General features: G+C 40.5%; 1 protein-coding gene across 4 annotated transcripts in view; it reads right to left on the bottom strand.

Moving 5' to 3' along the window:
* Positions 1-2,284: 2,284 nt before the first annotated feature.
* Positions 2,285-27,087, bottom strand: part of TFCP2L1 (transcription factor CP2 like 1) — a 53,820-nt gene continuing 29,017 nt past the window's right edge. Inside the window, exons 4-16 of one of the 4 annotated variants that reach the window (XM_061609151.1) lie at positions 26,047-26,088; positions 24,831-24,936; positions 24,234-24,340; positions 22,760-22,912; positions 17,119-17,229; positions 14,055-14,146; positions 12,148-12,196; positions 11,957-12,050; positions 10,746-10,836; positions 9,898-9,998; positions 7,216-7,337; positions 3,844-3,895; positions 2,285-2,549 (exon numbers count right to left, since the gene is read on the bottom strand). In XM_061609151.1, coding sequence (XP_061465135.1) covers positions 2,512-2,549; positions 3,844-3,895; positions 7,216-7,337; positions 9,898-9,998; positions 10,746-10,836; positions 11,957-12,050; positions 12,148-12,196; positions 14,055-14,146; positions 17,119-17,229; positions 22,760-22,912; positions 24,234-24,340; positions 24,831-24,936; positions 26,047-26,088 — 1,158 coding nt within the window. In that variant the 3' untranslated portion in view covers positions 2,285-2,511. Of the gene's footprint in view, positions 2,550-3,843; positions 3,896-3,962; positions 4,221-7,215; positions 7,359-9,897; positions 9,999-10,745; positions 10,837-11,956; positions 12,051-12,147; positions 12,197-14,054; positions 14,147-17,118; positions 17,230-22,759; positions 22,913-24,233; positions 24,341-24,830; positions 24,937-26,046; positions 26,089-27,087 lie in introns of those variants that run through there. The other 3 variants (XM_061609150.1, XM_061609152.1, XM_061609153.1) reach the window with 3 other exon arrangements.

Raw genomic sequence — 27,087 nt, 5'->3', positions numbered from 1 at the left:
CACAAAAATATAATGTTTGAAGTCTGCTCACAGAGCAATCTGTACACGCGTGTCTACTCAGAAGTTAAGTCCCACTAAGTTCAACAGGGCTTACTTCCAGTTAAATGGCTATAGGATTGGAGCCTCAGTTGGCAAATTAGATGGGAAAACAAAAATGCACATGTTAGACAACTGTATCATAAGAAGTCATTCATATTAGCAAAATAATTAGACTTATTTTGCCACAGAAGAAGCTGACTGCCTTTATGACTTTTGGGTTTAAAATGTTGATGTGAGCAGGGATATAGTGGTCCAGGGTCTTGGGGGTGTGTGTCTTAGACCCCTTACTTTTTTGGGAACAGAGTCCCAACAGGGTCCTATGTCCCCAGTATCCCACGAGCCAGTCAGCAAGAAAGGGGAGTGTGTTAGCCACTGAGAAGAGTTTTCCAACATGCTTCCTTGTCCTTTCCTGCTGATTGGAACCAATCAGAATGAAAGGAGGTGAATCAGCCACAGAGAAGACTCTTTTCAGTAGCTAACACTCTCCCCTTTCCAGCTTATTGGCTCCTAGGGATATCTGATGTTATGAGAGAAGGCATTAACAAGGATCTCATTCTCAACCCCACAGCTAAAAAAGAGGGGTGGGTGTGACTATCATGAAGGGACCCTGCACTTCTGAATTTGTCACTATGCTCCTGCTTGTGATGCTGTATTAATACACTACCATCCTTTAGGAGATAATTTGGGTAAGAGAAACTTTCATACTCAACTTCTGGAGCATGACTAAGGGTTGTATTCAGTTAAGTCCTACTCAGAATAGACCCACTGAAATGAATGAACACAAGTTACTCATGTCTATTACCTTCAATGGGTCTACTCTGAGTAGGACTCGCATTGAATACCATCCTAAGAAAGTAACAGCGCAACGCCCCCTATGGGGCATTTATTTCTGAACATTTTGCTTCCTTTCACAGCCTTTGCTTCCTATACTTTATGATTACTATATTAGCACTTCAGTTGTACTTTTAAAGTACTCTTATGAAAATCTGCAAGACAGCACAAAAACCTTCATAGTTTTATTGACAACTTCAGAGCTATGTTAAACAGCCTCTAAAGTTAAAGGACTCTTGCTTTCAAATAATAGTTACAGAATTAGGACCAGGTGCATCTCTCTTTATGCAACCTATACACATGCTTCTAAATAATATGTACTTAAAAGGAAGAAGTGGTAACAGGATGGGGTGTTAACTACTTCTTAAATGTAGAGAGTATTTAAATTCATATATGTAAGTGGAAATAGCACAATCCTCATTAACATAAGAACCTCAACGTACAGTTGTTGGTGAAGCATGCATGATCTTTTTATTTAATCTATACCCCGCCCACCCTCCCAAAGGAGCTCAGATATGCACATACAGCTCAGGGAAGGGTGAGCAACAACATTGCCTTGAGAGCTTTTGAATGCTAACAAAGAACACAAAACCAGTGTGTTTGGAAAAGGAATGGGAAAAAGACATTGCTCACAGCCATGGTCAGAATCCAAGGGAGAGGCTGAAAAGTCTTTGACCAAAAAAATTGAGCCAATTCACTTCTATAACAAAAAGTAAAGCACAATTCTTGAGCACATTATTGGATGAGGATCAGCCCTTGCTCCCTGCCTTGGGGCGAGGATAAGTATTTGCTAACCTCTCCCTTCACCCTATATATGTAGCTGGTGCACTTTCTTCCATAGTTAAATCTCTCACTGAGTTCCATGGGGCAACTGCAACCTGGGGTGCAGCTCAAGGGGAGCAAGATCTGCCCATCCCTCCAGTCAGCCCTTTACTTACCCCAATATATCTCAGTGGGACTTGTTAAGTTTTATTGGGACAAAGTATACTAGCTACAAATGAGAGGCACAATTCAGTTGAGGGCAAACCCCTCCCCAGCTTGTCCAATTTTCAGTTTCAAGTCCTAATTTGAAGAAATCTAATTAAATAAATGAGCAGGGGTTACATAGAAGGATTGAAGGGGGGGACATGCCTTCGGCCTGGCTTATTGTCAAATGCAACAACAAAAGGGCTTGCAGGAAAATGGACCCCCATTAGGAGCTTTGAGGAGGGCAGATTTGCTTTAAGAGAAAAACATTCATAGCTGACTGATTATTGTACATCGCTTAGGAAGAGAAGGAAAAGTAGCAAAGGCATTTAACCACATATATAACTAGAATGACCAGTCTTTAAACACTAGTCCTTGGCAGCTTGGGAGAAGTGCTTTTTCATTTGCTCATATTAAGATTTTTTTAAAAAAAACAAGGCACATGGTATTGAATAATGAACCAAAAACTGTATTAGTCCTAAAAAGGAAACGATTATTTTTTTAAAAAAACAAACAAACTCTGAAGACCACCTCTAGTCCCCAACACTGTGAAATCTACACACTTTAATTTTCTTGTTAGGGGATTTTATCCAAATAAGTTTTCCATCTTTTCAGTCTGGGTTGCTTTGAACTGGGTGAGGCATCATAGTGTTGTTAAGTCCCAAAATACAGAGGTTATTTCAGAATGATATGGTAGCCATCGTTACTTTCAGCTGCAAAAAAAGGGAGGGGGAACCTTTCATCAGTGTTTTATTTCAATCTTTGACATACATCCACACATATACACCTCTGACCAAAGAGTCTAACAGTCTGTATTTTCCACAGATGCAGATTGTGCAATAAACCAGAGGCTGTAAACATCCTCTTCAAAAGCTAATTTACGTATTGTAATGTCATTGTAGCATTACATTATAGGATGTTATTTGCTAGAAAATGCAAGACATTTCAGTGAAATTATGGAAAGAAGTTTGGTATTTTGCGGAAGGAAAGATGACAAGACAATAGAAAGAGGTAAATATCCTGACAGAGACAAAGGGGGATCCAATGCACCTCAAAGAAAGTTTACTTGAGGTGCCCCATATTTGGCTAAGAATGGCCAAGTGTTGAACAAATAAACAAAGAGATGTACGTAAAGGAGGAGCTTGCCAGGCGTGGTGAAGCTGCTATGCCAGTTTCTGGGCAGGTGGTTTCCTGTGGTTTACCAGGAGCGAGAGGGAAGGGCAAGGTGGCAGGGTGGTCAGTTTGATGCAAATGCAATGGCAGAGCCAATTCGGTGCGCCTGCTAGTGTGTTTGCACTACGCCAACTTCCTTATTGCTACTTCACCTCCACCACCACCAGGGTAAGAAAGCTGCTACCCCCCCTGTGGCCACAAATCAATGCTCAACAAGAACCAGCTGCTATCAATTTCTCAAGAAGCCTTCTGCAGCTCTTCTCCCACCTGTGGCAGACTAATAGCCAAATACAGTTAAGAGCCACTATGTGCATAAAAGTGTAATCCCTCACCCTGATCCAGCTTCTGGGCTTCTTTTCTGATGGGAGCCCTCTAAAAGAAGTACTAAGTGGATGATTATTTGAAGAGGACTCTGCGGGTGCCATCTGGCTGCTGTACATGCACATTGCTAGATTATAGGCCAATCTCATCTGGGACTACAAAGAAGAGCATCTGTGAGTAGCCCATACCTTTTTTTTTTCTTTTTTTTTGCTGTTAGGAATTTTCACCACTCAGTTTGAGATCTATGAGGGAAAGGTCACCTTAGCCTGCATTCTGCTTTCAGAGTAGGGAACCACCCTCTTTTGCTCTTTATGCATTTGTCATTTTGGGTAATATTCACCACCAATCCTACTCAGAAATTAATGAACCCAAATTGCTCATGTCCGTTAACTTCAATGGGTCTACCCAGAGCAGGACTAGCATTGAATACCACCGTTTATGTTTGCCAGTTTTTATTTTAGTGAAAACAAGTTCCACTTAAAAACTATTATGACAAGAAATATGTGTGTATACCTTTTAATGTTGTGATGACAAAACAAGACTCATCTTGAAAGTTTTGTATCATCTAGATAGAAAGACAAATGGAAGAAGAAATCTGATATTTATTGAGACAGACAGACACAGAGAGACTTGGAAATACATTTTCCAATCAATAAGGTGCCATTACTTTGAAAAGCAAGAAACTGTCAATGTACAGAGACCGATAGGGCTATTCAAAAAAGAAGGCTCTAATTTTAACCTGAGAGGTGAAGGGCTCATTCTGATATAATACTTCGTACCCCTGAAGTGGTTCCTAGAGGATTTTTTTGCAGGAATTTCTCTTCCACTCATGTAGTTTCCTGATTCTATATGTGAATGGTAGATTCCTAGAGAACTGTTGATGGGATCATCTATAAAGCCCAGGCATAAAAAAATCTTAAGCAACAACACGATAATTTCTGCACATGTGCACACACATGCATTGACCAGAGTTTGGCCAAGCAAGAGATAACATATCTGTTTAAGTGCCAATATTTAGCATGGAGAAGAATTACATTCCAACTACCTGGGCATCAAAGTTTTAGCCATCTCCATCAAAAGTAATGGGTTGTGAATGATAACAGACATAAGGGAAGCTAGTATTTCATCGATTGCAACTGTTGGTCAGATATAGCCCGAACAAGTCATACTTGGGCTAGACCCACTGAAATTAATGGACTTAACTTAGTCATGTTCATTGATTTCAATGGGTCTTCTCTGTGTATGACTTCATTTGTGCTAGGTGTTCTCATAGATGATAGTCCCTGCTGTCCTCTGACTTATTAGGCTATATTCCCTTCCCCACAACATTATTTAAGATTTCTCCTCCCCAATCACCTCCACACAGAGAAGCATCCACCAAAACTAAGGCTAGTGCTGCTCCCACACACACATGCCTAATGATGCATGAAGAACATCCAATTGGTGCCTGTTATTTGCATCACTTTTGCAGCCCTGCCACTGGAACACAAAAATAAGGCAATTGTTGTTAATCAGTAATCCAAATATGTAATGAAGGGCCTCCTTGCTCCAAAGCTACCTGAAGCAATTCCCCTTTCCAGAGGCTGCCTTAAACCACTTCATGATTATTCAAAAATTGAAGGCTCCAGATTCATCAAGGTGAAACAGTAGGGAAACTTTCAGAATAAAAATTACAGGCTTCACCCATAGTTGCACTGGAAGCCTTGCTTTTTGGTTTAACTTCATTCTCCGGAGGTCATATGCAATGAAGCTTCTTAAGTGATTCTAGGGCATGCAACCACAGCTTAATTAGAAAAGAGTGGGGATATCTGGCACGAAAACATGGAGCATAAAGGAGAACAAAGTGTCTGTGGAAATGGTTGGAAGCAAGCAAGCAGGATTCTTGCTCCCATGTGCCCGATAGCATGTTGCTTCCAAGAAACTTCATGGATAATGAGAGCTCAAAATTCTTTTCTACTTTTGCCAAATATTTCCATTTGGCATGTATGCATATATATATATATTTCAGCTTTCACATTTTGTCATCCATGTGTCCTTCTGTCTACTCTACACCAAGTCAAAAATCAAGCAGTGATGCATATTTTGCGAATGAGATTCTTGTTAGTTTAAAAAGCCAGCTTCACAACTGAGCTTCTGTTAATGAAACTAAACTTGACAGATGTCCTTGACAGGAGGAGAAAAGGAGGTTAAGCGTTCAGGCTCACCCACTTTTGAACACAATCATTAAAATAATGCCTATTTAAGCTAATAAAGCAATGCCAATACAAAGGGGAAAATACTGGGTGCTCTGTAATAAATTATTTTCATTTTATAGAAGTGAAGGTGATCACGTTTTAGAACCCTCATTTGTTAAGGGGATTACTAGGAATGTGGTTGCACTGTATACTTAGATATATCAAGCACACTTAATTTTTATTTTCCTTCCATACTTCAAATTGACTTTCAACATCTGTTATTTTTAGGTATCAGACTAAGATGGCACAGGAACAAACCTGAAGATGGGAGCTGGGAAGCAAAAATCTTATAGAAGCTGTAAAGGCATAAGGAACTGTTCATGGTGCTGAAATCTCACCTATTTACCACTAGAAATTGTGCCTACTCACTTAAGTCAAGCACAAGCCCTGAGAGAGCCGATTTGAAACATTGTTGAGGCAAGGCAGTGTACTTTAAGGGCTGAAATCAAGTGGAATAGAGTCTGGGGATAAACAATGAACATGCCTCTCATTCTAGAACTATTATAGTATAACTGCTGAGCACTACTGAATGAAGTAGGAAGGAGTCCAACCTCCAGTATGCCATAAACTCACTCTTATTCAGCCTCAGTGCTCTCTCTTCCTGCCACATATGCAATATTGGACAATAATATGGGCCTATACTACTGGATTGTTTAAAACATTACTAGGGTAATGTATGTGAAGCACTTTCAAATTTTCTGGAGGACTAGATAAATGCTAACTGTGGAATCAGACAGTGTCTGTCTGCCTGCCACTTTAGCTCTGGAGGACTGGGGGACTCTGGAGCAGATTTGGGGGGATGCAGTGGGAAGACATTTATTTATTTATTTATTTATTTATTTTATTTATATACCGCCCTATAGCTGAAGCTCTCTGGGCGGTTTACAGTAACTAACACGTGATGTTCAATGTTGCCCTAAACTCTTGTTTTTGTTTCACAAAAATAGTTACTGATTTTAATTGGCTGATCTTTTAAAAAATTGGTTGCTTGTGCTACTCCTCTATAGACCATTCATAGCTCTAGGGATAATTTTTTTATTATTGCTACTATCATGATGTTAAGCCACCTTGAATACTATTTATAGTAGAAAAGCTAGTCATGCTTTTTAAATTTAAATAATGTAGTATAATTACAAAGTGTGCATTCCAGCAGGCTACATGGCAAACTTTCAAAGCCCATTCCCCACCGCATGCACACAACTTTCCTTTAACAACAACCTTGCTTTAGGTAGGGTTAAGTTCAAAACTGATTTCCAATACAGGGGGGTAACCAAGAAGCCCAGGTGCATATACACCTCTGAAAGCATTTAGAAAGTGGCTACTTGGATTGAGGATCTGCTTGAAAGGATAATATTTAATCTATTATTTCATCACCAATTAATGGTGGTCTTCCTATCCATTCTTACCAGAAATAATTATACAAGCAAAAGAGCAGAAGGAGCTTTATAAACAGGTTCTTCCTGTTAAGATCCTCACTGCTAGCTCTACACACATAACATGCAAAAATGTTTAGTATTTTAAAGCTCAGAAGCCTCAAGAGGAAAACACACACTCCACAGCTATAAAAGGTCACTCTAAGTTCACTACCAGAAAGGTCAGAGAGCAGTCTTAACCTAGAACTAGATGAGATGCCTTCTAATTACACTCTTACCTCATTGCTCACCAATACATGGATCCCTGTAGGTCCTTGCCGATAGATCCGGTTTATCTGCTGTGGGGAAATACTGTACAAGTTTGCAATCTTCTCCATCAATTCCAGTGTTGTCAGCTCTTCTAAAAATATAGCATGGTAAACTGCAACAGTATTGGGGAGAAAAATCTTTAGACTTATACCCTAGGATTTGCATATATTCAGGAAAATCTTAAGGCGATGCAAATAGCCCCCAGTTGCTTTTGCTTTTAAACACATACCTGAAAGCCAAAACTAAGGGAATTAAGACACTTATTTAGAGGCTAAATTCACCTTTTTAAGTTCACAATGATGGCAGAAAGAAGCCATCCCACTCATTGCTTTGGCACATCTATGCATTTTTTGATTTGCAGTTCAGATGTGCTATAACAGTTCATGAAGATGCTTTTACTGCCTGATGCAACATGGTCCTAACATCATGGACAAACATGCACAAAATTTCTACTGGCAGATTCCTTCCCTCCTATACTATTTAGAGACAGTCTCACTTGCAGAAATGGACTCATGCATCAATGTTAGTGTGATGCCATCTCCAACTTACTTAACTCCTGCAGATTGAACCTAGAAATAAACACATGCATTTAAAGATGTGCTTGCCCATTTACCCAGAAAAGAGGGTGTTGGTCAACCTTATGTAATCAACATGAGCACCCCACCCCCCTTCTCCATCTCACCTCTCCATGTCTGGATGCCTTTCCCCCAGGCAGCTTGGGGAGAATTATTGAAAGCACCTGAGCATGGTGAAGTAAGGCATGGAAAGTTCTGCTAGCCTTTCCAGCATGCTCCTTCTGATTCTTTTTTTAAAAAAAGTAGACTCCCCCATCACTGCTGCTGCTTTTTTAAAAAATAAAACATGTGCTCACCTAGTTTGGCCCTAAGAATATAACCACAAGCCCAAATGTTGCTTTCAGAAACAATAATCCTTAAAACATTCAAAAGATATATGGCAGTCTTCTTCCCTTGCCACAAAGATCTACTGTTTCAGGGATGGGAGGAGGTTTAAATAGACATCCAGATACAACAGATTATTTATCTTCAACTGGTGGGTCAGGACACACAAGTGGACCACATCCTGAATCAAGGGGGGCACTATTAATAATAGGAGCACCACCACCACCATCCAGTGATATGGGGTGGAAAAATTTTCCAGTGCTTTATTTTTTTTCCCCATTGGAAAATTTTCCATTTCATAAGTTCATTAGTAACAATGAATGGATGCCAACTGCAAATTTAATATTAGGCAAGCAAGCTTGGCATTTTTAAAGTTGTAATTACTGTTGTTCATGTGATTATCACAAGTAAGAATGTGACAGGATCATGCACAGTTCTTTGGGTTGCCAAGATAGATTAGTGTGTCAACAGTTTTCAGTACCTTTCATTTTTTTCTTCTTAAATTTAAACTATGTAAGGAAAGTAAACACTGTAGTCTTTAAAATGTTTACACAGGTAGTCCAATAAAAATGTCTATATAACATTTAAAGAACATTAAATGTGCTTTAACCCCCCCCCCCCAATATTTCAAGTCCAATACTTGTGATGTACTGGGATAAAAAAAATAACATGGTGTATCCTTTTTAAGCATTGTTTCTTAAATACAAGTAAAATAAACATGTTGAATTAGATAATTCTCCATGGCATCAGAAAATTCCGACAGAAGTTACCCTAATTTGCATAAAGATTTCCTCTTCAAAATTTGCTGGGAAATCTACATAACTACCACCATCACTATTTCCTTGTTTGAAAGACAATGACAGATTAAAAAACCAAAATGTGCGTGTGTGTTCACTGAGGGGTGAGCAGGCAGGATGACTGCAAAGGAGTTCTTTACTTTTAATCATTCTGTAGAAGAAAGGATTTCAGCAGTAGAATCCTGCACTACAAGCTGCACCTGCCAAAGTTTACTCCTTTGTTATCTGGTCACCCTAGAAAGAGAACTCAGACACCACAAGTGGATCCTGTAATGCAGCTTTTACCTGAAGACAAATCCTGGATCTGAAAGGTTGAAGACTGCTGATGCAAATCTGCATCGCTGCAACTGCACAGTATTCACCTTACATTATGTCACAATGACGCTCTAGTGGCGTCAAGAGGGACTATCCTGACCTGCTCTCTATCACACTCAAGATTTGCTCCCTACCAACATATAGGCTGATTTATGCAGGAACACCTGGTCACTTAATGGACTATAGGCTTCTGGAACACCAAAACTGCTGCCCCCTATAAAAAAAACCCTGGTGCCTTTCAGAATAGCTTGGATTGGGCTAGAAACACTGTGGGATGAGTATCCAACCAAGTTCTATTCAAGGTAGACCCACTGAAATTAATGGACCTACATTAGTCACACCCATTAATTTCAATGGGTCTGCTCCAAGTATGACTAATGTTGGATACAACCCTGTGCCTATTCATAGCTACTTATTTGCGAGTGTGTTGAATGTACAGGATCAGTGCATAAGCTATCTGTTGTGTGTGTTATGGGGACAGGTTATTTGACTTTGGGTTTATTCTGGGGAAAGAGGAATTTTTGAAACTGATCACACCAACCGGCATTAGATACATTCTATTAACCATTCAGAGCTTTTCAAAGGTTGTGAAGTTTATGAAAGGCTTGCAAACTTTGCAAAAAATGGACAACACACTTACTACACAGATTAGCATCTCCATTCTCTCGTTTTTGATGAAGATGAGATCGATTTTGTTCAGGTTCTTGACAGACGTAAATGGTCATCTTGGGCCTTATGTTCCTACAGGCAAAACAAGATTCTCTCTTTAGTATTGGCAGTGTAAAAGGACACACAACATCACTCCCAACCTTGCATCAAGTAACTGTGTGATGTTGCTGTGAATTCTGATCAATGCAATGTTTAGACCCAGGGAATGCAGGAGGTAGATTGGGATCTACTGGTAGATCTGAAGTAGATCAGCATGGATTTATTTCTCCCAATTGTTTAATAATGACAACAAAATGCCCCCCACTAAGTTATGAAGAAAGCTGGGAATACTCAGGTGTGGATCTTTTTGTGTGTGGAATGACAGTGAGCTCAGTTCAGTTCTGACGCTCAAACCAAATACCCAAGCTCAGAAATCTTTAATTTTAAGTGTATGTCTTTTGAATCAAGTTTTGGTTGGTAGATCCTGGGATTTTAGTAAAAAACAAAGTAGATCCCAGAAGTCTGCCCATTTCTGGGTAGAGTATTGAAGCTGTCTGGGAAGACCCATTTTTAAATCCTTGTTCAGCTACAAAGCTTACTGGGTGACCTTGGGTCCAGTCACACACACTCTCTCTCAGCTAAACCTCCCTCACACAGTTGTTGTGATCAAAGAGAGGCCAGTACACCACCACGAGATACTTACAACTATACTATTATTGACTATGTACAGTATGTTTCCACTAATACATGGGCATTAATGACCTCCATAGTGCAAAAAAATAAATAAATCACAGATTTGAAGCAGTGAGAACTGCTGCAATAACAGAATATGTAACAAACCTTCCTTTAATGGCATTAAAAAGTCGAATGCCATCAGCTGGGCCACAAATCTGAACAAAGTCTTCTTTGGACATCTTCAGTAAGTCGGCACCTGAACATTTCAATCAAAAGTCATTTTTCCCATTAAGAAGATTCTATACAGAACCAAATCTCACAGGCTTGCTTGTTAAGACAACTATTGGAGGAATAATTGGAGGAGGAGGAGGAGGAGAGACAATACTGCAAGCAGTCACTTGAAAAAGATATGTTATGGAAATCTACAGCATGTGAAGGAAGAGCAGGAGTCCAGAAGGAAGTAGTCATGGCCATGGGCAAAAATCATGTTGCTTCTGGTCTCAGACACAAAAATTGCTCCCAACAGTATGCACATGTTGCACTCAGTGTAACTAAACAAAGCAGCAAGGAATCTTTGAAGCGGTTAGTAAAGTGATTGTCCAAGAATACTGTCTTCAGGCAATGGTACTAGTATGCCAAGGTCACTACTTCACTCTTAAACCCTGAACTAAGAAACCAAGAACAACCCACCAGAATTTGTGTTCCACAGTATGATGCTGCACTGCATAACAATTGCAGTTTGTTTTAGAAAATTATTTAGCTCCTAGATCAGATAGTCGTGCTTAACACATGCATGATTGTATCCCAAGGCATTTCATGAAGTAGTTCTAGGAATTCTACCCACCATCTGTAGACTATGCTACAACAGCATGCTTATCTCACCTACATTTAACTGAGGGTGGGAATTTAAGTAAAATAGCCTTGCTACTACTTTTGTTTTCAAAATAATCTAGCTAGATGGCACTCCTATGCAAGAGAAGCACATAACCTCTGAAGGGTTTTATAAAGTGTGCAAATGCTTAGAAAGTGATGGGACATTATTGCTAGGGTTAGCTGTGCTTCCATTTGCTACTTTTCACTAGAGCAATGAATGTACCATCTGCCAGGAAAGTGGGAGGGGGGGGAGAGAGAAGTATCACCTTTTCCAAGGTTTAGAATGTTGCTTCTGAGTGCTGGGGATATGTAGAATTCCCACCCCCCAAAAAAGAACATAACCTTGGAGGAGAAAATGCACAGTGTGACATCAGTGCGCATTTATTTCACAAAAGAACTATTTACGCAGAAATGCCAGTGATCATATTGCTTAAAGAATGAATTTACCCTTAGTAAACACATAAGAATGATAAAAGGCACATGGATCATATTAACACACATACCTGAGAAACTTGAAAAGAGCCTACAGAATGGAGAAAACCTATTTCGATGAAGCCACTGCTGAGCATCTTGAATAGAAGCAGAGGGGAGGAGATGCTACATTGCAAAAAGAATAAGAGGGTCTTGAAATGAACTGTTCACCAGTGTCCTAAAAAAAGAAAAGCACCACATTAACATGATCTCAAATACTTACGTCATTGCTGGGAGGCAGGAGTTCCACCTGATGAGTTGGAGAACTGTTGCTAAAAAATGTACAGAGTTGGGAAAGAAAAAAGATTTTTTTAAGTTTCTCATCAGTAACACTGGTTGGTTCTCTTTCCTCCCACTCCCCAAACTTTCATCCAAATTGATTGCTTTGTCAAACATTCAAGTCTAGTTTTCTATGGTTATTGATTTCACATGAACTAAAAATCATAGGATGATACAAGAGAAGGACTAAGAATACAGAGTCCAGATGAGGATACATAGTTATGAACTAAACATGTGCCAAGTACACATTGCCTAAACAATGGTTTAAAGAACAGACGCTGGAGAGCTATTGTCTGCTGTTTCCATTAAGACTTTAAAATGTGTTTTAAAAAGAAAACTATTATACTCTATTCTCAAGGAAAATCCTTAAAATTATACATATAAAAAGGCAGCACCCAAATCCCTGATCCTACTGATTGGGAAAGTAGCTGCTATAGAATTGATATCCAAAATGTTGAAGGAAATGGGGGGGGGGTACTTTTAAATTATATATATTTAAATAACGAGTGAAATACAGCCAAATCTTAGCTAGATGTTCACACAAGGGCATCTGCTCTTGGCATGAATAAGGTCTGCATGGATGTTAATAAGTCATGTACACTGACCTTTCATTTATATAATTAATAGGCCCATAATTTGGACTCCCTCCCTGATTAATGAAAAAAATATTTTTTGCAGAATTGAAACTTGAGGATCTAAGCCAGGATTGGGGAGCCTGTGGCCCTCTGTATGTTGCTGGACTCCAACTCTCATTATCTCTGACCATTAGTCGTGCTGGCTGGGGATGATGCAAGTTGTAATCTAACATCACCTGGACGGCCAAAGGTTAGTTTACCCTCACCCCCAATTTAAAACCTACCTAGGCAGGTTTGATCACATGCATATAATTACCATGAAATACCTTGGCCTGGTATTATCCAGTCATTACTCAACAGGATGTTTATGGGAGCCTACCTCAGCAAAAACCCTATTTCTGTTTCCTACCCAAAGAGGCCAAATTTGGGTATACTAATAGGAATATGGCTGTAAGACATGCAGAGAGATAACATGCCATCAGAATTATTAAGTTTTGGCTGAATAAAACAAAGTACATGAAAGAGGCAGAGCTTGACCCTAAAAGCTTTTATTTTAAATCATTCTGTATTCTTGGCTAATTTTAAGATTAAAGAGACCAGAGTGGTTGTAATGGTCAGACTTAGACTTGGGAGACTCAAGTTCAAATCCTCATCCAACTATGACTTTCATTGGGAGTCCTTGGGCCAGTCACCATCTCTCAACATAACCTCTCTACCAAGGCTGTTGAGAGGATAAAGTGGGGAAGGAGAAGCAGAGAACCATGCATGCCTACATGAACTTCTTGGAGGAAGAAGTGAATATAAATCAATGATTTTTTAAAAGATATCTCCCTCGCCTACCTACAGTAGTATTTGTAACTAAGAACAAGGCCAGAGCTTTTTCCCTCCTGTCTCCCAAACCCTTTTCATTTTTCCTCCCTCATGTCTTTTAAATTGTAAAGCTGAGGACAGGGACTGTCTCATCATTGACATTTGTAAGTCACTCTGAGAACCTGTTTTGGCTGAAGAGTGGGATAAAAATGCTTTAAATAAAATAAATACGCAAGTATTTCTCAAGTGAGAGGGAGCTGTAGAAGTGCACAGCGGCACAGGAATAGGTCTTACAATCTCAGTAAATCATTTTTAAGCTTAGCCTGAATGGCAAGCTCCAGCTTAACACTAAATGCCTAGTAAACTTCCTTATCTTTTATACTCGGAAGCATTTTAAAAAAAGAAACACAAAAAAAACCCTGGGGCTCCACTGTCAGCTGAAAAGATAAAAATATTTATCACGTACCTATCTCCAAGGCTGAAACTGTTTGGAGAGCTGTTGTAACTCGGAGATGGAGCGTTGCTCACTTGATAAGGCACATCTGGCCATGGAGAACACTGTTTAAACAAAACCAAATTAGGAACATAAAAAGCATGTTTTGAAAGAGAATCAGAAGCTGAAGTGTGATTCTCTTCCCAAACTACTTTTTTATTGCATCTTCATCAGTGACAGCTAATTTTACGTCTTCATTAGTGAAAAGTATTTTATCCGTTATCAACAAAACCAGTCTCAATTAAAATATTTTCTAGTTTTCCAAGAAGGATCCTAGAAGCCAGCAGCAGCCTATGAGTGGTGGGGAGCAGAGTGGCAGTAGTGTCTTGCTGCCAGCAGTATCCTGACTAGGACACAAGGACTCTGCCACCACTCTGCTACCCTCCCATGTGCACCTGCACAGAAGTAGCAGAATCCAAGAGTCTATTCAAATGCAAAAACACACACAGGACTAGCCTAAATGCCTTCTTGCCAACACACTAGCTCTGCACATGCAAAAAAGTTTCAAGGAGTTCTACTCAATAAAGGCCATATCCACAACAGACATTTATTCCAATTTGAACAGTCATGGCTTCTCCCAATAAATCCTGGGAACTGTAGTCTATGAAAGGTGTTGAGTGTTATTAGAAGCCTCCTAGTCTCCTGACACAGCTCTAATGGCAAGAGTGGTTTAACAGTTAGCTCCTCTTCCCAGAGAATTCTGGGAACTGGAGCTCTGTGAGGGAAATAATGGTCTCCTAACAACTCTTAGCACCCTTCACAAATGTCACTTCCCAGGATGCTTGAGAGAAAGCCAGATTGTTTAAAGTGCAACAAATGTTTGGTGTGGATGTGGCCAAAGAATTCTAGTCCATGATGCTCATACCACTGCCTTTGGACTAAAACAATGTTAAGTTAGTAACTTGGAAAAGATACATCTGGTGGGGTGTGTGTGACAAATTAAGGGAGTTGAGGCACTTCAGCAAAAATAACTACCAATTTATACAAATGAAATACCAAATATGATCTGTCACAATCCATTGTAAGTTCAACTGTTGACTATATAGCCGTAGTGTCAAAGGAAGCTGCATACAGTACGGGTGTTACAGGAAAGATGGCACAAGGCTATCAAACTTTTTTTATTCTGTTTTATTTTAGTATGAATTAAGGGTAAACCCACACAATTCAGATGTACTATGCTGGAGTACCATCAGAACTAAGTCTATCTATGTAACCGGTTGAGAGTCCAGGAACAGTTCTACACAACGTGTCTTTTGTTTGCAATGATAGAAGGGCAATCTATGACATTCCCTAGGATTTTCTCCTCAGCAAATGTAAACAAACATTAGCAAATATTTAACTCTTTAGTAACAAGGACCATATGAACCATATGATCTCCTGCTTCAAGGTGCTAAAGGCCATTCCTGTCAAGAGCAAGCCACCTTAATCTGGCAGCCCTTTAGAATTCGGCCACTTTCTATGTAAAGGTCTCACTGCGCTGAACTGTGGGTCACATTATATTACAGCTGACTAGAGCATATACAAATATAAAAAGGTTTTATGAATGAGAAGCAGCAAGTTTGTTTTTGCTCCTCTTTAAAACAAATATGAAGAATTGGGCTAAAGTTACTGTTTAATCTGGGTCTTGTAATGGTGCGTGAACTTTAAGATTAAGATGTCAAAATGCAATGAAGTCTAGCAAGCAAGATGGCATCTAACCTTCCTTGCAGGCTCAGAGAGAGTTTACATTATATCCAAGCATACAGTTTGAAATTGCTGCATGCATAGCTTCCCTAGCTACAACCAGTCAATCATGCACAAGACTGGACCGTTTTGCACTTCATACACCTTGAATTTGATTGTGTGAAGCTATTGCCATGCACAGAATCACTGTCATATCACCAGAAATGTTCCTGGCCAGGATGTCAAAGTGTGCAGCTGCTTCTCAAGTACCCATGTGACCAGACTACACAGTACATTATTTCAATGATAATGATTATACTGGGGGGGGGATACATCTATTCTTTGCCTCCTCACAGAACAACAACATAAGAGTATAAATCCACTGCTGAACAAAAGTGGCTGAAAGTTCACAGAACACACTGCTGAAGCCTCTCCTACAGCAATAGTTACAGAATGAAAATATCCACTAAGACAGATCAGATAAATGGCTAATTAAAACATGCACCAGTAATGCTAAGCTCCAGTAACATGACCAGCCTCAAGCTCATCCAAGTCTGCAACTATACAGAGACAGATCTGTAGGAATTGGCACCAGCTAAAAACCCATCTTTTTCTCCAGGCCTTTGGTTGGGATGGGCACTAAGAAAGTATTGTGTTTTTTATTATTTTTTGTAAATAGATGCGAGTAATTTGGATTTGAAATGGTTTTATTGTTTTGATTTATTTTACCTATGTTTTTATTTAAATGTGACCCACCCCAAGATCACCTGCAATTAAGGGTATGATAAAATCTTACAAATAAAAAAATAAAATGCACAGTGCTGCAGTGGCACCCAAGATCACAGTAGTACTTCAAGCCTGTAAGACTTCAAGAATTGCACTTTTGGTTCACATAGCCCTATCTTCATGTTGTAGCATGTATGCTCAGTCCAAATGTTTGGAACCAGCTCCAAGCTTAATCTGAAGGCAGTCCACTCTCAAAAACATTATACAAAAGGGAGCTTCTAGTATTGGACCTATGTATCTCTTTTCAAACCCATAAAGTGAGTCTGCATTGTCCTTTTTTGAATAGCAAACGAATGCTTCAAGATTTGAAAGTGAGATACCCACTTCCAGCTCTTTGGTTGGAACATGTCTTGTAGGAAGGCTCAATGATTACAGAACTTAAGGGTGTATCGGAAACCTATACAGGCCAGACAGTTAAGGGCTGAGCAACTTTGAATTTCAAAACTTTAGTCCAATCCATCATAAAATATTTTTATCTTGCTGAATAGATAAGTACTATTCCTTGCAATGTTACCTTCTATAACTTTAAAAACTTGCAGTGTATCACATTCAAATAACATTTGGCATTACACCAACAGACCTACCATACCTCTGTGAGAATGGTTGTATCATAGGAAGGCTGATATTTCTCCCTTTCTTGAGTGGTTTTCTTCTCTATTTTTTCTCTGTCTGTTTTCTGTTTCCTGTCTGCTCCTTTCGGCTATAAAGCACACAGAAGATATAGTTTTAAGTCAACTGGGAGTGCAGATATTTCTTTTGTTATCGAAACAAAAATGAGACTGGTGTTATTTAATGGATCTTATTCACTAAGAAGAAGGGTACATTTTCCATATTTGCCAATTAGGGGTGGTGGAGAAATCTGTTTCTCTAGAGTACATTCCATTCAAACTGGCATTACTGAACACATCCCATTCATGCTGACCATCTCATCCATGTATTTAACCACTGGAGTCAATTGCCTAGTCTATGTATTATTATACAACCACAAGAGTGGCTGTATACTATAGCCAGTGTGCATTTTTCACATTCCACAATGTTAAATTGAAAATACCCCCGTACCATTCTGATGCTTCCCATAAGATCATTTCAAGATCATGTTTTCGAGATTCCCTGATGAAGGAGGGTTGCGGCCCACACACTCACTGGCAAGTTGCATGCTAGCCTTTTATTATACAACCACGAGAGTGGCTGTATACTATAGCCAGCATGGATTTTTCACATTCTGCAATGTTAAATTGAAAATACTCCCATGCCATTCTGATGCTTCCCATAAGATCATTTCAAAACAAAACCTTACAAAACTTATAGTCCTGAACTCAGAAAGGTTTGCTTAACAACCCTCTAAATTTTCATGGTGATACACAAAACAGTCAGAGAGAACAGAGAATTCAAAGTCTAAAAAGCAAGAAAAAAAAAACCAGAGCCCTTTGGGACTTTTTTTCTGTCAGGGTTCTCATAATCTGTTGAAATTCATTAAAAATCAGCCATGTTCACAGAGTACCTGTAATCCTAATACTGACCTTGCCGCATACTCTGACCTTCATCTTCTGCAGTTTAAAAGTGAAAAAAATGCCTGGCTAATTTTTAATTAATTTAATAAATTTTGACTGGAACTCTATGATAGTGTTGGGCATGCTCAGTAAGAACTAGCTGTCAGCATTCTAAAAGCCAGACTCACAGCTGCTGGGCTTGCCTAATCAGGTGGCCACACCCACACCAGACTTTGATTTCACTTGAAACAGTCATGGCTTCCCTCAGAGAATCCTCTGTAGTTTGTGAAGGGTGCTGAGAAGAGACTTCTGTTCCACTGAGAGAGCTCCAGTGGCCAGATTGGTTTAACAGTCAGCCACTCTGATAGGGCGTCTCCTAGCAACTCTCAGCACCCTTCACTAACTACACTTCCCAGGATTCTTTGAAAGAAGCCATGACTGTCCAAAGTGAAATAAAGGCCTAGTGTGGATGTGGCCAGGGACAGCTTTGGTTTAAATTTGGGTGGGAGGCTACATGTGACTGCTATAGAATAAAAAGGTGGGGGAAACCCTGAAAAGCAATGATAGTGTCCACAGTGTTTTCCTTTTGGAAAGGAAAGGGGCTTCCTCTCTGCCCAGTGCCAACCCACCCAATCTCCTACCCTCCCCATCCTCCTACCCTCCCTGTCCTCCCGGGTCAGTGTTAGACTACAACCTGGGAGACCAGGGTTCGAAACCCCACACAGCCATGAAGCTCACTGGGTGACCTTGGGCCAGTCACTGCCTCTCAGCCTCAGAGGAAGGCAATGGTAAAACCACCTCTGAATACCATTTACCATGAAAACCCTATTCAAAGGGTCGCCATAAGTCCGGTCGACTTGAAGACAGTCCATTTCCATTTTCAAACATGATTGCACAGAAATAAATTCCAATTGACTCAAAAAGTACGCAAATGATCAAACCCACCCTGTCTTCTCCCTCCTATCCCCTCCCTCTTGCCCCCTCCCTCCCCATCCCCTTCCAATCCCCTCCTTCCCCTTCTCCTTCTCCTTCCCCCTCCTCCCCATGGGCAGTTTTACCTATCTTAAGCATGATTGCATGGAAGTAAATACCACTGAACTCTATAAGCACACAAATGATCAAACCTGCCCTCCCTCCCCTTCCTTTGCCCCCCTCCAATATGCCCCTTCCCCCTCCCCCTCTTCCATGGTCAGTTTTTCCATGATTGCATAACAACCATGATTGCATAGGAGTAAATCCCATTGAACTCAATAAGCATGCAAATGATCAGACCTGCTTTTCCCCTCCTTCCCCTCTCCTCTCCCTTCCTCCTCCCCTCTTCCTTCTTCCTCCTCCCCCCTCCCCCCGGTCAGTTTTACCTATCCTAAGCATGATTGCATGGGAGTAAATCGCACTGAACTTAATAAACATGCAAATAATCAAACCTGTCCTTCTCCTCCCCTCCCCCTCCTGCCTGCTCCCATCCCAGCCCTCTGCCTTTCCTCCCCTCCCTCCTCCTCTTCCTCCTCCTCCCCTCCGGTCAGTTTCACCTATCCTAAGCATGATTGCAGGGGAATAAATCCCACTGAACTCAATAAGCAAGCAAATGATCAATCCATTCTCAGCAAACTTGCACAGGATCCCATTTCTTACCTCCTGGATTAAAAAGCAGGGAAATTCACTAATCGGCAAAAAAGCTTGCGGGTTAAGAACGTACCTATAGCCCACAGATATTTCTATCAAACTTTAAAAAGCAGGGAAATTGGGCACCTATAGTGAATGCACCAGGGAAGCAGGACACCTGACCTCCTCTCTGAGATATTGGACTGCTCTACAAAGTTGTCAAAATGCAAACCCAATTTGGGTTGGTCTTTCACAGTCCAATCCACTTGCTGTGTAGCTTGGAAGAATTTGGTAACATGTGCCTCTGAGCACATTGTGAGTGGTGGCAACACCTGCAATGAGCCCAAATAATAGAAAGAAGACACGTGCTGTGCTGATCTTGTTTTAGCAGGGAGGAAGCAACATTATTAACATAGTTGATATAGTTCAGATGGTCACTTTAAGTATGTCTGATTTACTTTCCAATTTTAGTGAAATCACTTTCTTTTGTTTCTATTTCTGTGAATATGTGAAGTACAGCAACACTTTGCAAAATTTAAACTAAAAAAACTTCAAACCTAATTGTGGAATAACGGCACTGACTTCTGCAGAATTGTCTCCAGTGGACCTCAGGAGTGTCTCAATTTGCACAAGATAAAACAGTGGGAGGTGAAATATATTCTAGCAAAATTCTAGGTGTGCTCTACATTTTTAATTGACGGTGCCCACCTTGCCTTAAATGACGTGGTTTAAACATAGCAGGCTGAAAACATGCATCCTCTTTTTTTCCCAGCAGCTAGAGTCATTGCTGAAGTAGCAACATATTGTAATCCGTCTGATTTTACATCAAACTAAAGTTTCAGATTCAACTGTTAATGCACTCAAAATAGAAATAGAACATAACCTCCAATTTGAAATACAAAAGGCTGTCTTCACCATCATATGGCATTGACCAATAAAAAGGCTTTGAAATTAATAAAAATAAATTTGACACAGATTTCTAGGATGAATAATGAGAGAAATAAAATTTTCTAGTTTAGATTCTCTGTAGAAACATTAGTAACACAGGAAAGAAGCAAAGTAAGAACACCAACAAACATACAAAAATGTAATTCTCCATCTTTGGAGATGGCAGGTGTTGCCACCACTCACCATATGCTCAGAGGCACATGTGACCAAATTCTTCCAAGCTACACAGGAAGTGGATTGGACTGTGAAAGACCAACCCAAATTGGGTTTGCATTTTGACAAATTTGTAGGGCAATCCAGTATCTCAGAGAGGAGGTCAGGTGTGCTGCTCCCCTGGTGCATTCACTATAGCTGCCCAATTTCCCTGCTTTTTAAAGTTTGATAGAAATATCTGTGGGCTATAGGTACGTTCTTAACCCGTAAGCTTTTTTGCCGATTAGTGAATTTATATTTGTGTCTTGTGCTTCCTTTAGAAACCTCATAACAATCTGACAAGGCTGAAAAGATACTACCTTACCCAGAGACACCAAATGAATTTCATAACCAAAGGAAACCTTCAGAATAAGAGTCAATTTTTGATTTAACTTACAGCATACAAAACAGCATTCCTACGAAGGATATCAACATGCACTCTCCCTCAGAAAAAAAGTCAACATACATACACCATCTTTGATAGAATTTGTCCAATCTTGGATTGCATTCCTTCGAATGAAGTCCATCATTTTCATTTCCCTGGATAATCTCACATTTGTTTTATGACTGAGATCCATTATTGTTTCCAGTTTTAACATACAATATATTATTCTGGCTGCTATAAACTATTTTTCTAGTTATTGCACTATCTTTATCCCATTTTCTACCAAGGGGCTCATGGTGGTGCACATCATTCCCATTCTTTCACTCTCACAACCACTCTATGGGGAAAGTTAGAGTGGCATGGTCACCTGATTTGAGCCTGAGCCTCTTGGGCCCAGGTTCAACCCTCGTAAGCACTACACCACACTAGATCTATGTTGCAGTCTTATATTTCTTGCATTTGTGAACAAAAATAAATCAGACATCTATTTACATTTCAAGTCCCATTATTAGACTCACCTGGACTGAAATCTTCCCAGGTTTTTTTTAATAATTCTGGGGCATGTGTAACTTATTGTCGACATTTCTTGTATACCAGCTTGTTGATTTCTATATACAGTAATACCTCACATTAACGTACTCAATGGGACCAGAGCGAGTACGTAAACTGAAAATGTCCTTAAAGTGAAGCACTACCTTTTAAAACTTTTTTTACCTCTCCTTCATGCGGAGCCTCAAAGCCCCGCGCTAAAGCCTCTGCTGCTGCGCTGCCGGGCCTCTCAGCTGATCGTGATCGCACCTCCCAGCTGATTTGCAGTGGCGCGATCGTGTCTATTTCCACCCCCGCGTTCTAAAGCCTCTGCTGCTGTGCTGCCGTGCCTCCCAGCTGATCACGATCGCGCCTCCCAGCTGATTTGCGGTGGCACAATTGCGTCTATTTCCACCCCCGCGCTCTAAAGCCTCTGCTGCTGCGCTGCCGTGCCTCCCAGCTGATCGTGATCATGCCTCCCAGCTGCTGCGCTGCGTTTCTGGAGAAATACAGGCATATGGAGCATGTACGTTATAGCGAGGCGACATTAAGTGAAGCGACGTTAAGCGGGGTATGCCTGTATTTTGTTAATTGATTAGTTACATATCATGGCATTATTTGTTGCCTCTTACATTTGTTCAGAGAGATAAATGGTGGCATTCTTTCCAAAGATATTACCAAGTTTTAAAAAAGAATGGGTGGGCCTAACTTATTATTACATAATTCATCAAACTCTAGCCATAAACTTTGTACTGTGGACAATTAGATATATTTTCTTGCATAAATATCCATGTGATTGTCAGTTTGGCATTTACTATGCATCTTTGGTATTTGGCATTTTCATTAAACAAAATAATTTTCCTGCCCCCCCCCCAAAAAACCCTACTGGGTATTTTTAAACTTGTGACAGTTAAAACGGCATGAATCCTTCATTTTCTAACAGCCTACAGCTCCCATCATATCCCTCTATTGACCCCCCCCCCCCAATTCAGGGATTGCAAAATAAAAATAAAGCTTCACATGGAGCTAGATCACTATTCCGAAGTAGAAGAGCCAAGTTTCTGGAAGTCACACTACCCTTGTACCTTAAATACTTTGATCTGGCAGCTTGCAGAATGCAAGTGTTCTGTGTATTCGCCATTCTCATTCTGTTTGAATGTGTCCATTTGTATCCGGAAGGGTACACCTTTCTCTCCCCCATGTTTCCTTGGAGTAAACTCTGTACTAATACAGTGTACCTAGCCAAAAGAGAAATGGTTAGGGTTCAAGTTTCCAGAACAGAACATTTGGTTTTATTAAAAAGAGAAGTTGGCAAGCCCCATGTAGGGCCAGTGGAGAGTTCTTGCCTGTCCCTTATCTATAGTCTAGGAACTGGGTATAGGCAAGATTGCATGCTCCTTCTCACCAGTCCTTTTCCTATCAAGCACAAATTTCCCCATATCAACCTTTAAAAAAAACCCCACAATTCAGGATTGTACTTGCACTATTTTCTGTCCAACATTCTTATGGTTTTTGTAAAATAGATCAGTAATTTAGCTTGAGATGCTAGTACTGCCAGATGAGTTCACAGTCACTTCTTTGTCCAGCTGATGGTACTTTGCACAGGCTGTATCCACATTGACATCAATCTGCACAACTACTCTTTCACCCTTACAGGTTTGATATTCTAAATATACACCAAATGTTTAAGGAGAACTGTAACAAAACCACTTGTTGGGAACTGTTATTAAATGTGTTGGGGTTTGAAGGAGTTAATGGAATGCCTGGGAGTATGAGTGATGCAAGACTGCCAGGTGGGGGGGGAGGGAGGGAGGGAGAGAGAGAGAGAGTTCTAAGGGTGTTTTGAATAAAAGACAGTTGGTTTTAACAGTGAGCAGTTTTAATTGTTGAGATTTGGAGTGGAAGGAGTGAGGTTGTGGGAGTGAGTTGGGATTACACAGTAGGTAGAGGAGTAAGTGGCGGTAATGCAGCTGAAGGTCCACTCAGCCTTCCATCCATCCGTGGTCGGTAAAATGAGTACCCAGCATACGCTGGGGGGTAAAGAAAGGCCGGGGAAGGAACTGGCAATCCCACCCCATATATACGGTCTGCCTAGTAAACATCACAAGATGTCACCCTAAGAGTCGGAAACGACTTGCACTGTAAGTGCGGGGACACCTTTACCTTTTTTTTTAGACGGGGAAGGATAGGGAAAATAGGGACTATACATCAATATACTATTTAACATCTCGTATTTTAATAAAATTATTTTGTTCATTTAAATTCCTGCGTGTCTGCCTGGTCATGTGTGATACTATATTAGGGTCCTATTCAGTTCCTATTGTGCTAACAGGGCACACCAGTGGTCACCTTTTGGGTGGGACAAAAGGTGGAAGGGCTGCAGCTTGCAGTGCAGAGAGCATATCTGACCCAGATTGAGGCAAGCATCCCACTGGGTGGGGATCTCTTGAAGCAAGCGTGGAGTGTTAGGAGGGATAATCCTTGGTGAAGGGCGGGTTTGCAACAAGAACATTTCCCTCCCCCCCAAAAAAGAAAAAAAATCAGAAGTTATTTGCTTACCTGAATGAAGGCTGATGCTCTCTTAGAAGGATCCCACAAAAATTCAACTGTATTCAACTGTGTAGGACTGGCTCTGGGGTCTAAGATACCAACTGACAGTGGGATATCTGTAGAAGAAAACCCCTAAAATTTTAAAAAAATTAAAATTGAAGAGCAGAAACAACATTGCAGTACAATCACCAGATGCATTTGAAAAGTGAAAAAAACACAAACTCAGTTCTGTAGGAAAGCCAATCCCCCACCCTCATCTTGCTTTTACTGCAATTATAATGATTTTGCTTCCATTAAGAACCATAATGGATGTTTAGGCATAACTTTTTTACCACACTGTTTAATGTTATTTAGTTGCTTTGATTTTATTTATTATGCGGTATTTATTTTTTTAAAAATGCAAATGAGTTTTCCTAAAATGGTGGGGCATAAATATATTTGTAAATAAATATTGGTAGTAGAAAATATATGAACATATGATTCCTTGAGGAGGAACCTGACTTGATTTAAATCTTACACCCTTAGCACATGGAAGTACCTCAAAGAGATAGCTTGCGCATTAGTTCAAGAAACATCTCTAGAGATATGATAATGAAAAGTTCTCACCTATGTCAAGGATGCGGTCTCCTGGCCGACTCCATCTCCAGCCTTCGAGCTGCTGGTGCTCTGTGTATTGCAATCGGCGGTCATGAAAAACCACACGAATTATGCTCTGTTGAGAAAGAAGAGGAGGCCAAAGTTAATCAAGTGATTCAAGTACATTTTCTGAGTAATGCAGCTTTCTACCCATCAACATATACACCAAATATTCTAAAAAGAATAATGAGAAACTCGAAGTTCTGGTATACCAAGAGAATCCTACAGATACATCTCTGTTACTTTATTAGCCGTCTTGGTCAAATTATTTTCATGACATAGTTAACACTTGCGGAAGGTTTTTATCCCTCTGCTGAAAAATACACCAATGGCCAGTCACCAGAGACAGAAAAATTGCACCGTAGATAGGGCTGAAGACATACAGCAACAAGGTATTTAAGGCCCTATGGTATCCTGCTATGCTGTACCAATACCAACTAGCTAGACCTCACATTCCATTTATATAAGTCTTGTTTTAGAAGGAGGAGATTTAAAATATTTTGAACATCCACCTGAAGACCTAAAAATAAAAGAATTATATTATATGAAGGCAATGTGAACAACAAAATGAAGATAATACATGCTGGATGTTGGGTGGGGGGCTTTTGCAATGTGCCGTACACGTATCAGTTTTTTCTTGAAAGCAAAGCCATTTCATCAGAACATTTGTTTAGAGGGGGAAAATAGAATTAATATCTGTATCCAAATGAAGAACCCAGGAAAGAGTGAGACAGACCCAAAATAATCCATCTCAGGACCTATTTACATTGATGAACTGCACCTATCACATGCATCTCAGGATCCAATTGCATGTTATCAGCAGTGCCTATCACATGAAAGCCAGACAAGGATAAGAGGTTCCTTATGTGAATCTCCAGTGGAATTTCTGCAGCTTACTATATATAGCTTTCTTTGAGCAAGGTAGGACTCCACAATGTTTTGCTAAATACTTGCTCACATGCTATATTCTTGGGCCCAAACACTGGGTTTTTAAGCCATGGAGAAACTACAAGTTAGCAAATTCTTCACAAATCGACTGGTTTGAGACTGCACTGTATGACCAGCTACTCACTATACCTGTTAGCACAAACAAGTGAAAATGGAATAAACAGCAAATACTGTTGTCAAAGACTATACCTCTCCCTTCTGAGGATGTGGACAAGGTGCTCTCAACTGTAAAACCTACCACATGTCTAAATGATCCTTGCCCGTCGTGGCTCCTTGTGAGCTGCAAAGAGAAATTGGGCGAGGGGATTAAGGCGGTGGTTAATGCATCCCTAGAGGAAGGTGTAATGCCATTAGCCCTCAAGGAGGCAGTCGTGAAGCCCATCTTAAAGAAGCCCTCCTTGGATCCCCAAGTTTTGAATAACTTTCACCCTATTTCAAATTTACCATTTCTAGGCAAGGTCATTGAGCGAGTGGTGGCTAATCAGCTGTCGGCACACTTGGATGAAACGGATTATTTGGATCCATACCAATCGGGTTTCAGGACTGGACATGGAACTGAAACAGCCTTGGTCGCTCTGGTGGATGATATGAGGAGGGCGTTAGATAGGGGAGAATTCACCTTTCTTGTCCTCCTCGATCTCTCAGCGGCTTTTGATACTGTCGACCACAGTATCCTTTTACATCGCCTGGAGGGACTGGGAATAGGAGGCACTGTACTGCAGTGGTTCCGCTCCTTTCTCTCCGATAGGCATCAACAAGTAGCATTGGGGGAGGAGGTTTCAGACCCTTGGCCTCTCAGTTGTGGTGTGCCACAGGGCTCTATCCTCTCTCCCATGCTATTTAATATCTATATGAAGCCGCTGGGGACTATCATTAGGAGATTTGGGCTGCAGTATCACCAGTATGCAGATGACACTCAGCTCTATCTCTCGTTTAAATCCTCACCAGAGTTGGCTGTGGAGACCATGTCCAAGTGCCTGGAATCCGTGAGTGGATGGATGGGAAGGAACAGGTTGAAGCTGAATCCTGATAAGACCGAGGTGCTACTCGTGGGGGACAAGGGAAGGTCGGGAGATATTGACTTGATGTTCGATGGGGTGAAATTGCCCCTAAAGGACCAAGTCCGCAGCCTAGGGGTTGTCCTTGATTCCAAGCTGTCCATGGAGGTTCAGATTTCGGCAGTGAGCCGGGCAGCTTGGTATCAATTACACCTCATACGTAGACTGCAACCCTACCTCCCTGTTCATCAGCTCCCATTGGTGGTACATGCTCTGGTCAC

This window comes from Rhineura floridana, chromosome 2, assembly GCF_030035675.1.
Source record: "Rhineura floridana isolate rRhiFlo1 chromosome 2, rRhiFlo1.hap2, whole genome shotgun sequence".
In the NCBI taxonomy this organism is placed as follows: Eukaryota; Metazoa; Chordata; class Lepidosauria; order Squamata; family Rhineuridae; genus Rhineura; species Rhineura floridana.
Note: the sequence above shows the minus strand (reverse complement) of the source record. Positions and strands in the feature narration are given on the sequence as shown.